General features: G+C 28.9%; 1 protein-coding gene across 2 annotated transcripts in view; it reads right to left on the bottom strand.

Moving 5' to 3' along the window:
- The window catches only part of LOC107437475 (Adenylate kinase 3), a 35923-nt gene that overhangs the window by 4581 nt on the left and 16080 nt on the right, over positions 1 to 15262 (bottom strand). For both annotated transcript variants that reach the window (XM_071187590.1, XM_016049490.3), the window contains exon 4: positions 4570 to 4688. In XM_071187590.1, coding sequence (XP_071043691.1) covers positions 4570 to 4688 — 119 coding nt within the window. The remainder of the gene's footprint in view (positions 1 to 4569; positions 4689 to 15262) is intronic.

Here is a 15262-nt window from a genome sequence, read left to right as displayed (position 1 = left end):
GAACTGGCTCAAAGCATTTCGAAAGCCAATATCCATTAAAAAAAGGTGATGCTGTCTGTTTGGTGGGATTTTAAAGGTATAGTCTTTTTGAGCTTTTACCGGGTAACACAACACTTAATTCGGAAGTCTACTGTCGTCAACTGGACAAACTGAATGATGCTCTTCAACAGAAAAGGTTAGAATTAATCAACAAAAAAGGTATAGTGTTCTACCAAGATAATGCGAGGCCTCATACAAGTTTGATCACTCCCCAAAAGCTTTTACAGCTTGAATGGGATACACTGTCACACCCAACATAATCTCCAGATCTGGCACATTCGGATTATTATTTGTTCCGAATGTGCATTATTTGTTATTTGTTGTACAAAATTTTTTGGACTGTAAAACCTTTACTTCAAATGAAAAGGTCAAAAATCACCTGGATGAGTTTTTTGCCAGCAAGAACCAAAACTTTTATGAGCGTGGAATCATGCTACTACCAGAAAGATGGCAAAAGGTGTTGGATCAGAACAGCATCATTACTGGCCAATAAATAATTTTCTAATGGCCAGAATGGCCAATAAATAATTTACTAAAATATTTATTCATTATACGAAAATTCCCTTTCATTTCCCCTCCAAAAACGAAATTACTTTCCGAACAACCCTATAATTATCACAGAGAAGTTAATGAAATTCTGGGAGAATGTATAGGAAGCGGATATTTGACATTGTAATAATGATTATGACTATCTTCTATTTGGATGGGAAAATAAGAAAGAGTAATGACGTGTTGAATGATTTATTGGTGCTTTGCTTTTGTACATAACATTTTCTATGGAAATTTATTTATTGCATTTCGGTTTTAAGATTGAATTTTGAGTAGTTTTTTTTCTTCTGCAGAATGAATAATTTGGTGGGTGCAATTGGGTTTTTAGTCAAAGTTACCTTTTAATTTGAGTTAGCATGTTAGTTGGTTGTGATTTTTCAAAGTGAGTTATTAATGATCTAGGCATGATTAGAAGTTGAATTAAGATTTAGTAGATTAAGAAGTTTTTATTAGGAAAAGATGTATATATTTTTAAGAAGTTTTTATTAGGAAAAGATGTATATATTTTATGCTTTTGTTACAATTAAGGATATTTTAGTGTATTTAGACTTTAATGGGGATAGGGGCATTACATGATTTTTTTAATAGTTTTTTGAAGAGTTGGAAATGGAATATGACCTTATAATATCTATTTTTTATTCCTAATTTTCCTTATAGTATCTATTTTTGGTAAATTTTGTGTGTGTTTGTAATATTGGATATTCTTGGATTGTTATCGATGATGTCATCAATTAGAAGATTTATAGCTGTGAAAGTGGAATAATCTTTCACTTTTAGGTGGGTTTTTATACGCTTAATTTCTAAGGGATATTCTGTTTTTTTTTGTGGTTAATTTTAACAAACTGGTAACAATTGTTGATAATAAAACTGTTGCCTATATTTTAATATTGATTTGTGGATTGTTTTGTTTATGGAATGTTAAAAAAGAGAGAGAGAGCGTGAAACATTACATTTACTGAAAATGTGTGCAAATGCTTACAAAACTGTAGTCTAGATGTAATGATTTGATATAGATCTGCAGTATTTTTCATTTATGAACTATAATTTTGTGTTAATAAATGCCTGTGAAGTAGGTTATATTTTAATTTAATAGTTAAGTTAGTGACATTTTTTTTCAGGTTAAGTACCATTGCCCGTCATACCTAGCTGTTGCTTAAAATTGACAGTAATACAAGTAACCTTCGAATTTTGTACTGTTGCAATACTTGATTTTTATTTTAACATTGGTGCATGCATGTAACGAAATAGTTACCTGGGAGCTAACGTTTGTTACAGATCTGCAGCTATTTATGAAATGCATGTTTTGTGTTAAACAATGACTGTAAGGCAAATGAACTTCGAATTTATTAGGGTCACAATGCATGATCGCATTTTTGGCATGTGACAAAAGTGGTGCTAATAGGAATAGGCCAAAAAAGGTTGTCGAGAAAAAAAAATCACCAAACATTGAGTGCAGATGCTTGACAAATCAGCTCAAAATTATTTTTTAAATTCCAAATTATTAGTTATAAATAATTTAAATAGTTTAGAAGTGTAAAGCAGACAATTATGTTAAAATACATAATTTAAGCTTTCAAATTATGTATTTTAAAAATTAATGCCATAAGTGCCATGAGAAAACCTTTAACATATTCGAATTTTTTCCTGACCACAGAAATCCTGGTATAGTGAATATCAAACTAAACGCATTTCTTATAATTTCACACCAGATCTGGAGGTTATCTGATGAGGCTGCTTTTAGCCGCACAATAACTGACGAATAATTTGGAAAAATTTAGATAATTTGCTATTTAGATAATTGTGATAATTAGATTAAATTCATCTAACAATCTGTATGAATTGAACTAATAATGATATTTTAATTCATTTCACTTTTTCAAATCATAAATTAAGCGTAACAAACAATAGCATATCAACCGTACAATTTAAAGTAGTATTAAAAAATTCAGGAAAAAATTTTTTTTTGATTTTATCAGCTTTTATATATACTGAGTGATGCACGACAGGATTACATCAACAAATGTTAACAATTTGATATAAACTATTCTCCTCCTACATAAAGCATATTTCTGCACTATAGCCTTTTTTTCTGCACTATAGCCAGCACTTAAGTATTTTGACCATCAGACATGAAAAAATTTAGTCATAACAATCTTTCACTATGACGGAAAGTTAATTAAATTGCAACGAGGTACGTAATTACCAGAAAAATGTCACTAACTATTAGTTTGTGATTATATCATGAAGAATGAGAAAATGAGTAGTATGAACTTAGATTAGACTGATTAGGCATAATTATCAATATTTTCAACAATTATGTATGTAGTTTTCCACACCTTTGCAAAATTAGTAAGACCTGTGTTTGTTATGTAAATTACGTATGAACTTAGATTAGACTGATTAGGCATAATCATCAATATTTTCAACAATTATGTATGTAGTTTTCCACACCTTTGCAAAATTAGTAAGACCTGTGTTTGTTATGTAAATTACGTAATCTAAAATTCAGCAAAAATTTTAACACCTTAAATTTTAACAAAAAGATATTTAAATATTAATTTAAATAATAAAAATTAGTTATAAAAATTCGTTTTTTGAATAGAATTATTTTTCAATAGAGAAGATTTGTAATTTTATAAATTACATTTCTGATTTGCTAACATAGTTCCACAGATATGAGCGTGGCAAAATATGTTATACAGTACAGAACCTGTTATCCTGAAATCAGTAAACCGGAAAACTAAAAAACCGGAACGAAATTCGATAAATTTTTCCGCCATTTTAAAAAAAAAAAAAAATTTTCCTCGTAAGATTTTAGGATTTTCCTTTCTTTTTTTAAAGATGTTTACCTTACCATCATTTTGGAAATAATCAAAATCATANGATTATTTCCAAATAATTTTTTTTTTAGTTGGGTTTAACAATAAAAGAAAACTGCTTTTTGTAGCGATTCAGAAAACCGGAAAAATCAGTTACCCGGAATAGCGATGGTCCCGATCGTTCCGGATAATCGGTTCCCTACTGTACTACTTAGTCATGTTATAGGAGTTAATGCTTTGTCAAGTTATAATGTTTATTATATAATAAGCATATTTTCAAGATTGCAGCTACCTATGACATAAAGATCAAAACTCTGAATCTGTAGGGAAAAATGGTAAGTTTGTTGAGAGAGAATTAGTTTTGTCTCTTAATCTTTGCAACTTAAAATACTGTCTGAACTAGTTAATTAATATATTTAAGATCTAACCCTCAAATCCTTAAGCTTGTATTTTAGTACATTAAAATTCGATCAATACATATAAAGTTTTTCAGGGTGTTAATTTTTTTCTTAGTACACTCAATATATATATATATATATATTTATGAATAAATATGTATTTTCAGAGAAATCTTAAACATAATCATTATAATGTTATTATCTTTAAGAATCCGGTTTTTGTTGCTATTTGTACAGTCAATGCTAATAAAAATTAATGTACAGTCAAACCTTGTTAAAATAAAGTCAAAGAGTAGCAAAAATCATTTCGTATAAACCGAAAGTCATATTAACCAATAAAAAAGTAAAAGACATTTCTGATGATATTAAAAAACAAATCACTAAAACAAACATCAAAGAATATAAATGATATATATCGAGAATTGAATGTAATAAATGTGAAACAACCTGTAAAAATAAATTTTACTCCCTTAAGTTAGATTTAAAAATATAATTTATTGATTTCTTTCATCTATCACTAACATAATATATATAAAATCTTCTGCTTCATATTGAAAGTTCTTTTTTTCTCACTCATTTTCACAATGTGCAAGAAACCAAATAAAACATTTACAAAAAAAAAATTGTGTTTTTAATAACATGATGGGGAAATTGTTTACATTACCTATAATGCATAATGTTGTCATTGCCTACATTTCTTAAGTCATAAAATGCCTTTCAGTAAGTTTTATAATGGAATTTATATTTATCTAAAAATATGGTACCTGTAATATTCTAGTACAGGTGAATTCTCCTTTCGGTAGTTAGAAAGTCGAGCCAGCACAACATCTGGTTTATCATCATCCCTTTGAACTAAACTTTCACCAGTTATATCATCTTTCCCCTTTGATAAAGAAGCATTTTAAACAACACTCACAATAACTTTGCTTTAATTAAAAGTTTGTTTTCAAATGCATTACTCTGGTAAAAACAACATAGTTATGAAAATAGTTTATTCATAGGTAAAAAGTGCTGGTAGAAGCCAAGACAGTCTTTTCTAGAATGAAAGGGACTGTGAGTGTACATTTTTTTTATTAAAAAATATGGGGTCATTTAGATAAAATGTATTACATAGCTGAAGGATAACTAAGAATATTTTTCTTCAAAATAAACATTTATTCTATAACATAGTTTTAAATAAAATATATGTTTAATTATTTTCTGTGACAAATAAATTAAGTAATTATTTGTAGTCCTAACTTAGTCTTCTAATTCATTTGAAAATTGAAATCATTAAAGAAACTGAATTATTTGGACTCATGATTCTATTTCTTACATTTATAAGAACTTTAATATTAAAAAGCTAATTTAAATTACTTTGACGTACATTACATTAAAAATATAATGATATAGAAACCAACTATTGAACAAATACAATAAATTATAGCAGCATACTATTACTAGAAAATATTAAAATAACATATTTGATTTTTTTCTCTCCCTAAGCTGTAGTCCATAGGTTCTCAACCTTTTTAACGTTGCCGCCCCCTTAAGGAGCAAAAAATATTTCAACGCCCCCCTTTATAAAAATCCTGTTATTTTGAGCATGGGGACGGAGGGATGTGTACTGAATTATAAGAGGCAAATTTTTTAAGCCATTTTTTTACCCTTTGAATTTGTTTGGTTCTTTAAAAAATAATAAATTAACTCGATAATTTTCTCATGGCAGGTAATCGCCGTCTATTTGTTATGATCAAAATAAATACGTTTAATGAAAAAAAAAATACAACTAAGAAGCCTATGCTTAAAAAGAATAATTTATTCTAAATTAGATAATTAAAATAACACCCAAAATAATTTTGTTACACTAAAAAGTAGTATCAACGAAACTACTTTTTACAAGGAAGTAGTATCAAGTAACTATGTTAGTGGGATGATTGTACTTAATGGTTCAGAACCAATTCCTTAATGCTCGGTTCAATACTTTTAGTGAGATGAAGATGCAAATACCCACATTTGCACAATTTCGAGTCGATTTCTTCTTTTTGTGACAAGATCCGTAACAGCACTGAATCCACATTCGACAAGTTAAGAGGCAAGGAAGGCAATTAAAAAATTTTTAACGATAGTCTACAGTCCAAGATAGAGACGACTGGTACCTTTAACACAAGATTGCCCATGGAAGTCATTTTGACTGCTTTTTAATTTCAATTAGAAAAACAATGATAACACAATTTCTTAGAATTTTGTGACTTTTTGTACAACATATAATTTTTTTATTGTTAATATTTACAAATAACTTGTTATATAACTGAAAATAATAACAAAAATATTAAATTTTATTTTAAACAAATTTCTTTATACATTAGTTATGCTTTCTTTATTCATTAGTTATTCTATGCAGTCATTTTAACTGCTTTTGAGCAATATAGGTATTTCAGTCTTTTTAGAGTTAAGTAAAAATTCTGTGAGACAATCACCATTTCAAAGTTTCATTAGTTAAAAGTTCGACCAATTCCTCGTAAATCTGAACCTGTGCTGTTTCAATATTTACAAAAGGGTTCATAAAACCCATTGAGGGACTTCGAGGGAACAAAACATCTTTAAAATGGTCAGAAAAGTCCATGTGCAAAGAGTCAAGGTGTTGACAATATTCTTGTGCATGTGCATCATCAGAGAGAATTTTGCCTGCATGGCTGAACTCATTCCAACCAAAATTCTGCTAAAACAAAATCAGTTTTTTTAGAAAGGCGAAAATAACTTATTTTGTAGGGATCGAATTGAACTCGTCGCCTTGAAGTTGTAAATTAATGCCATTAAATTTTTCAGATAAATCAGCCAAAGCCTTTCTTAAATTCTAGCAATCTGTCTCTTAGAGCTACATTTCTGTTTTCAAGGAACTCAAGCACAGAGTCGAAAAGATTCTAATACCTATTGAGACAGAAGCTTTTGGAAGGTCAGTGAATCTCGGTGTATATTGCAAGCGATCGAATTCTTCATCGTTTTTCTTACACAGTTGTCTAAATAATTAATCTTAGAGAGCATTACTGTGAATTTTATTCACAGCAGATACGGCATATTGCAATGATTGATGCAAACAGTCACTGAGATTTTTTCTTACTAAATACTGTCTGTGAATCACGCAGTGAACAGCTAAAATATCTGGTACCTCCCTTTCCAAAAGGGCGATAAACTCACGATGTCGACCCACCATTGCAGGAGCCTATCGGTGGGAATGGACATAATATTCGCAAGAGGAATGTTTTTCTCTTTAAAATAATCTTTGACAGTACTAAAAATAGATTTACTTTTGATATCTACAATCAAGCTTCTTGCAAAAAGCATATCTTGAATAATTTTCCCTTCCTTTACAAACCGGATCTATGCCTACAGTAAAGCCTGCATTATCTGGCAAGGTAGATTCATCAACTTGAAGGGAAAATTTGTTGGACATCAAAAGTTTGCATAAAGAAATTTCAACGTCTTCACCCATCTCATCATTTCGTCGCCGCACTGAATCGTTGCTTATGGGATAGTTTTTTATTACATTGGATGATGTAAAACTGTTTCTAAAACTTCCTTGACAACCGGCAGTATCAACTCTACTCCGATGGTTTGAGCTTTCCCAGACTTAGCAACAAATTTTGATATATTATAAGAAGGGATCAAACCATCGTCGCATTTTTTTGATGACGTTACTAGTAACCCTGAGACCGAAGGTGCCTTCAGAAACGTGAAAAAACACGTTCGTAAAAAATGACAAATCTATATCTAGTTTTTTGCAAATGCTCTTGCTAACAGTAAGATTTCCTTACCTCATTAGATAAAACTTTATTACAAAGTAAACACATAGGTAATTGAGAGTTCAACAGTAATTGAACAAATCCCAACTTCAAGTACGTGACACTGCATTGATGACACTTCTTTTCGTCAACCGACATTGTTGGTGTCAGCAAAATACAAACGATGAAAGAAAATCAACTATTTCTCAAAATTAATAAATAATTTATGATACTATAAAGAACTAATTTGCGTACGTACCTGGCCAAATAAACTATGAGATCTAATCGAAACTGGGGGAAAAAACCGCAAAGAAAGCTAACGAAAACAATTATAAGAAACACGGGTCCAATCAAATATTCATACTGAAAGCGCATGTACTGCAATTTCCACCAAATGGTTTGAATGAGTCAGAGGCAAAAACTACTTGCTCATGCGCTGAGCTGTGTAAGTTCGGATCGAAGATTAGGTGTCGTATAAGTTCGTTTTATTGCTGCTTCAAATAGTGTATAGGATAATCTTTATTTATTATATTCATTTAATCTTTTTTTCTTTATTATAAATTTTTTTATTAAATTAATCTTAATTTAATAATTTTATTTGTAAATTTTAAAATTAAATTTGAATGACAAAACATGCTCAACGCCCCCCTACCGCCCAAAACATACCCAACGCCCCCCTACTGCCCAAAACAAGTTCACCGCCTCTCAGCATAGTCCCACCGCCCCCAGGGGGGCGGTATCGCCCCCGTTGAGAACCAATGCTGTAGTCTATAACACTAGTATTTCTCTTAGACCTGAATGAAATGAGATAATTTGTGGAATATATTATGTAGAAGGGGTCAAAAAGTTAGACTAGAGGCAAAATTTTTTCCCTTTGATACAACACAAATATATTTCATAGAAATTGATTATGAAGAATTCTCAACTTTATCTGAGAGGTCCTAATAAAAAAAGTTAATAAGAAATACTAACATCCAATAAAAAATAGTAACACTTGCCTAAAAAACTACTGTATGCAACTTGTCCAAAATCTCCCATTAAATAAAGTTTAACTTTACAAGACAGTTTGTTTAAAAGAAAAAAGAAGAAAAAGAAAGATTGTATAAAGAAATTTATGACATAGCGAAAAAACTACATTAACTTTCCTTCTTTTAAAAGAAAAAAAATATTTAAAGAAAGAATGAATTAAAATTTTTGCCATTCTTTTTCTATACCATTAGTTCAAATCAAAGCTACCTATGGATAGGTTCACATTTTTTTAAATGAAATTTTGTAATCATTCAGATTAACTCAAAAAAGAATTTATTCATTATTGCTCTTTTACTAACCCTAAACAAAACAAATTCCAAATTAATTTAATCAGCACTTGCGAATAAACATCCACTTTTTTTTATTTTTCAAACTATTTTTATTTTCAGTCAAATGCTCTTTCATTCCCATTATTTTTCCAGGAGAGATTCAGAATACTAAGATTGTACTAAATTTTATTTTATTATTATTTTTTTCAATTTTTTGAATCAATTTAGAGAAATTTTTTTTTTTTTAAATCTGTATTGCTACTTTAGAAAACTTTATTTAAATGATAATAGTAGAAAAGAGCTATAACACTTGAATTATAGAAATACTTAAATATTAGAAAGTAACTTTACAACGGTTAAAATAAATGCCAGGGCTGGAGGAAGGGATTTTAGGGATTATATGATTAAGTACATTATTAAGGGATTATAGATATGGATGTTTACAGTCATTAAATTATTAATTTCCTCCTTTTTTCAAATATTGTTTGTTTGAAAAGTATATTTATAGGATTTACTTTTTCATTATATATTCTTAGAATTAACTTTCTTTATAGTCAAAAGTTCTCTGTGTAAAAGTTTTATTTAAGCTTCATGCCAATATTCCCAAAGAATTAATGCCTGGCACAAAAAGAGGAAGGAATAACCTTAAAGAATAACCATGTGATTTTAGGTCTCTTCTAATTTAGTCCTAGATCCATTCTTTTTAATTTAGTGTGTTCAATATTGTGTGTATAGTGCATAGAATTATTTTTAATGAAGCATCATTTCTGAATTTGGATGAGCAATCAGAACATTTTTTTTTTGTCATTGATTTACTCTTTAATCAAAGATAAAAGAAAAAAAAAACAGTGCTAATGACAGATTTTTTTAACACTATGTCTCGATATGCCATTCATTATTTTAGACTGTTCAGATATTTGTTTTTTTCTTTTTAATTTCTGAAAAATTTCTTTAGAAATCAAAATTTTAAAAAGCCAGATATTTAAATTCAATTTAAAATGAACTATCTGACAGATTTATTTAAATTTTTTTTTTTTTTTTTTTTTTTTTTTTTTTTTGCCATATAAAATTTCATTCTTTAAATTGACATAAAAAATTTTCTGCCTCACAATTCAAAATTATTTTTGACTATTATTGAGTGAAATAATAAAAAATAATAAATATGTATTAAAAATTATTTTTGACTATTATTAAATGAAACAATAAAAAATAATAAATAAGTATAAAAACAAAATTTTTGGCTTTTATTGATTTTTTTTACAATTATGTGCAATTTTTTTAATAAATTTAAGTTCTAAAACTATGGCGAAATTCGCAATACGTAAAATTAATATTAAGGGATCCAAACTTTCAACCGCTCTCTTGACCAGACGGTTAAAGCCATATATTCCAGATTGCAGCTACCCCATATACTTTGGTCAGGAATCATAATCATCATAATTCATCAAAAAAAAGATTCAGAGACGGTACTCTATTGTATCCGATTTTGTAACTTAAAATATATTCTGCACTAATTAGCAAATTTAAAATCACCCCCTCAAACTATTAAAATTGAGCACTTGTAAGGTGAATCAAAAGTTATTCAAAGTGCTCCTTTTTTTTCTCACACACTGTGCATAACCTGTGTGTCAAACGCTCTCTTAATATAATGTAAATTTGTTGATATAATTATTAATTATATCGAAAATACTACTATGTCTCACAATGTAATTTTGATTTCAGTTTTGCATCCAAATTTCAGCAGAATTTTTGAAGGTTCGATTTAGAAACAAGATAGAAAGGTTAATTTTTGAGATAATTAGAAAAGATTCAATAATTTTCAAGATCTTAGTAAATTTATGTTAAAAATGAGAAATAGCAATTCATTCTTAAAATATTTTACACAATTTTTTCTTTGTTATGTATTTAAAATAGTTATTAAAAAAATTTTTGGGAGACTTAAGATTTCTTTTCTCTACAAATATTTTTGCTAAGCGGATCAATAAGTTCTTATTTCATTTGATTTATCTAAATGTTTTATTGTTATAATTTATGCTGCATGGAGGTTTTTACTTATTAGTTTATGTAATTTATGCTGCATGGAGGTTTTTACTTATTAATTTATCTTTATAATTTTATAAACCTGTATTAGTCTGGATAGAGAATATTTAATCTTCCGCAAAAATTGCATGATAGCAATAATAAATATTTTTCTATCACTATGATGACGATCCATTCTTTTGTAATTGTATTTTATAAGCAGCCATTTTTAGTTTATATTACAGTATTAATTTCCTAAGCATTTTATTACAAGTGGATTAATCAAAGGCGTATTAACAATGAATTAGCAATAAATAACAGTGAATTTGTTAATTGGCGAATCATTGATAGGCATTTTAGGGAATGATCCAATAGGAGAATGCGTTAATAAATGCATACAAATGTTTAGAAACCTATAAATGTTACAACAGTTGACAACAACAAAACGAAAAATTTTAATGTTTATAATAATTTTTAACAAAATTTGATTTATTGAAGGGAAACTATCTTTAATATATTATTTAAACGTGCACAATTATAAGAAAGAAATAATAAGATTAAGATAATATGTCTCCATTTGACCTCATAATATTCATTCATAAAAAAAACTTAAGATATTTTTCCAAACCCACTAGCTGTAGCAAGTGGTGAATGTTCTTTTAGAAAATTAAAAGCTTGAGGTCTACAATGTCACAAGAAAAACTCTGGCAAAATTTCTATCAAAAATAAAACCGCAGAAACAATTGATTTTGAAGCATTTATCTGCGTCTACTAAAGCACGAAAAAATACATTTTAATTCTATGCTTTTAAATTAATATATATTATTAAAAATATTACATGTAATAGATATTTATTCTTGAATAGGAGTTGATATTCTCTTTAATTTAACGAACAGCTTTCTTTTTTAACCTTGAAATTGTTAATTGTTATTTGTCTTCTTCGTGTTTCTTAAATCAACCTTTAGGGCTGATATAGATTTTATAATTTTCTAGCAGAAATATCGAAATTTCAAAAAAAATTATACAGCATTGTAACAACTACGTCAGTAAGACATTTCAAGGGGAAATATTAGTATTTTTTAAAAATTCAGATTTCTTTTCAGAAATTGAATTAAGAGCGCTGTTTTCAGTATCGCCCGAGTGAAAAGTGCTATAGTGCCAGCACTGATGACTGCTACAGTAGAGAACCGATTATCCAGAACGATCGGGACCATCGCTATTCTGGATAACTGATTTTTCCGTTTTCTGAATCCCTACAAAGCGCCATTTTTTTTATTGTCAAACCCAAATAAAAAAAATATTTAGAAAAAATTTTAAAAAGAAAATACAATAAAGTAATATACATAAGATTAATAAGAAAAAAAATAATGAAATAAAAATATATACAGGCTTAATATAAATGAACAGAAAAGGTAAATTGGAAAAAAAGAAGAAAAAAAAGGGGGGGGAGATGGCTCCATCTTCCTCGTCGCTTTCTTCTACTTCGTCGTTGTCTGCGCCAGGACTCAAAACCATCCACTCCATTTTTTGCTTCATTACGAAAATGGAAAAATCCCGAACATTTACAAAACTTGAATATAATTCTGGATGGAAAAAAAATTCTATCAAAAATTTCAGGAGAAAAGAAAAACAAAAATTTTTACTTCATTATTCTTTATTATTCTCAACCGAGAAGAGAAAAATCGCGAACGTTTCTTTTCCCTCCTATGCACGAGAGAGACATCGATCAAATATAATTCTGGATGGGGAAAAAAAATAATTAATTCTTCAAAAATTTCTAGAGAAAAGAAAAACTCAACTTTTTACTTCATTACTCTCAAATGAGAAAAGAAAAATCGTGAGCATTTATTTTCCCTCCTATGCGCTGCGCAAGAAAGACATCATTTGAATATAATTCTGGATGAAAATGAAAATAATCTTTCGAAAATTTCTGGAGAAAAAAACAAAACAAATTTTTTTACTTCATTATTCTCAAATGAAAAGAGGAAAATCGTAAGCATTTCTTTTCCCTCCTCTTATGCGCTAGAGAAAAAAATCTTTCGAAAATTTCTGTAGAAAAGAAATTTAAAATTTTTTTCTTCCCAAAGGAAAAATCTTTCTGCAAAAAACTCTCTAAAATTCTGCGCCGATATCGCCGTGATTCTGGCATGCGATTACTGTCTAGAAGAGTTTAACTTGGGTTTCAACATTTTGCTAAAACATTAATCGAAATCAGAAGGAAAAACATGTGTATCACAATCTTATTCCTCATTAAGCTGAGCGATTTTATTTCTCCTCCACTCCAGTTAAACATAAATTGGCAAGCAGACACAGAAGCTGACATAATAAAAAGAATTTATGCTAATTCTGCCCCCTCCTCACACCACGTTCAAAATGAATGGATTGAAAAACGGGTGCAGTTGCAATACTTGACCTTGAGTCATTATTCCAGTTTCTTTGGCTGTCACTATGTTCAAAGGGGGAATAGCAGAAATGACAGATAATTTTTAAAAAATAAAAAAAAGTAGGAGATAACAGGAAAAAAAGCAGGGACAAGGAGATAATAGGAAAAATAGGAGTTCTGCAGTCCCTGTAGGGAGTACTTTCAGAGATTTCTAAGAATCAAAGAACAGAAATAAAATTACTTGTTTTATCGAACAAGCATAAATTGTGCTAAAGGGGGAAACTGTGAGATGAATAACAACCTTTGACCTCCTCCACACTTACACATCTGGACAAAACTTCAGAAGAGTGGAGCAGAGGAGGTATTTAAAATATTTGTTGCAACCTTACTTACCGGCGAAGTTCACTTTACTTACCAGCATATGTTCGCCAAAATAAAGCCTTTACTTTCATAAAATCACTCTCAATATATTTAGCGAATAAATTAAGCAAAATATTTTTGTGTAAGTAATACTATATTAAATTTAAAAAAAAAAAAAAACAAGTTTTAAAAAATAAATATTAATTTAAAGCAATATTAAATAGAAAATATTTCCCTTAATTTTACATTTTATTATTCGCAAAATGTTATTACAGTACAGAACCCGTTATCCGGAAATCAGAAAACCGGAAAACCAAAAAACCGGAACGAAATTCGATACATTTTCCCGCAATTTTTTTTTTTAAATTTTTTTTTTCCTCTTAAGATTTTAGGATTTTTCTTTCTTTTTTTAAAGATGTTTACCTTACCATCATTTTGGAAATAATCATTAGTGTATTACTTCATCGTTTTTTCTTTCCAAATATTTATTTATTTTTTTTTAGTTGGGTTTAACAATAAAAAAACGGCTTTTTGTAGCGATTCAGAAAACCGGAAAAATCAGTTATCCGGAATAGCGATGGTCCCGATCGTTCCGGATAATCGGTTCCCTACTGTATTATTTATTTAAATAATGAATATGATAAATCATGATTATTGATAGTCTACAGCAATTCTGACTGTATCCATTTTTAAAGAAGAAAATGTCTAATAAGTGCCTACTAAAATGTAACGAAAAAGTCTAAACATATCAACTGTGAATTTTAGTTGAATTTAATTTAAAATACTACAGCGTAGCTTAAGTGTAAAATGAAAGGAAGAATAGATAAATCATGAAACGTAATAGTCCTGTTTGTTAGGTAAACATCGCTGAACTTAGAGATATGTTAAAAAGAAGGAAAAATTACTTATCAACAAGTTTTTAGAAAAAAAAGGATTGAGAAAAATAAGTAAAATTTTGATAAATAAAAAGCACGAAAATGCTTTTAATACTAAAATACAAAACTGTACTACGAAGTATGGATGAGATGTTTGCTTTAAAATTTTGATGAATTCAACATGTGATTCACTTTGGAAACTAGAGCTCAGATTAAAAATGTACAGTAAGACCCCGCTTAACGTGTAGGATATGTTCCATCAAAGTAGAGCGTAATGCGAAGCAGCGCTAAACGAGGCTATCTTAACATGTAAATAATTGGGTTAGGGGAAGATGGATAGAAAATTGGTCAGGTATTAAATTTAATAAAAATAAAACCAAACATTTATTTCTTACAAAAATAAAAACAATATAAACGAATATATGTGCTTGTAAAAACAAATAAAATTCTAAGTCAGTCAGTTCATTCAGTCTATTTTGTGTTTCCAATTTTCTGCCTTTTTGTCAAGAAGGCATCTAATGTAGTTTGTGTTTTCCTTTTGCGTTCTGTTAGAAGTTGTTGATAAGTGGATAAAGCATCTATAACACTCCGTCTTGCTTTTGAACTCCTGTCAAAATTTGGATCATTTTCAACAAATTGGTCCATAATTTCAGTTATAGTGGTCAAACTCCTTTTTACAAACGCTATTGAAAGTTCTTTTTGCTCTTCTTCGAGATCACTACTATCAATATTTTTGTTTTCTTCTTGCTAAGTTAATTCCT

The sequence above is a fragment of the Parasteatoda tepidariorum genome, chromosome X1, assembly GCF_043381705.1.
Source record: "Parasteatoda tepidariorum isolate YZ-2023 chromosome X1, CAS_Ptep_4.0, whole genome shotgun sequence".
Lineage (NCBI taxonomy): Eukaryota > Metazoa > Arthropoda > Arachnida > Araneae > Theridiidae > Parasteatoda > Parasteatoda tepidariorum.
The sequence above is the reverse complement of the archived record's forward strand: the minus strand, read 5'-3'. Positions and strand labels throughout refer to the sequence as shown.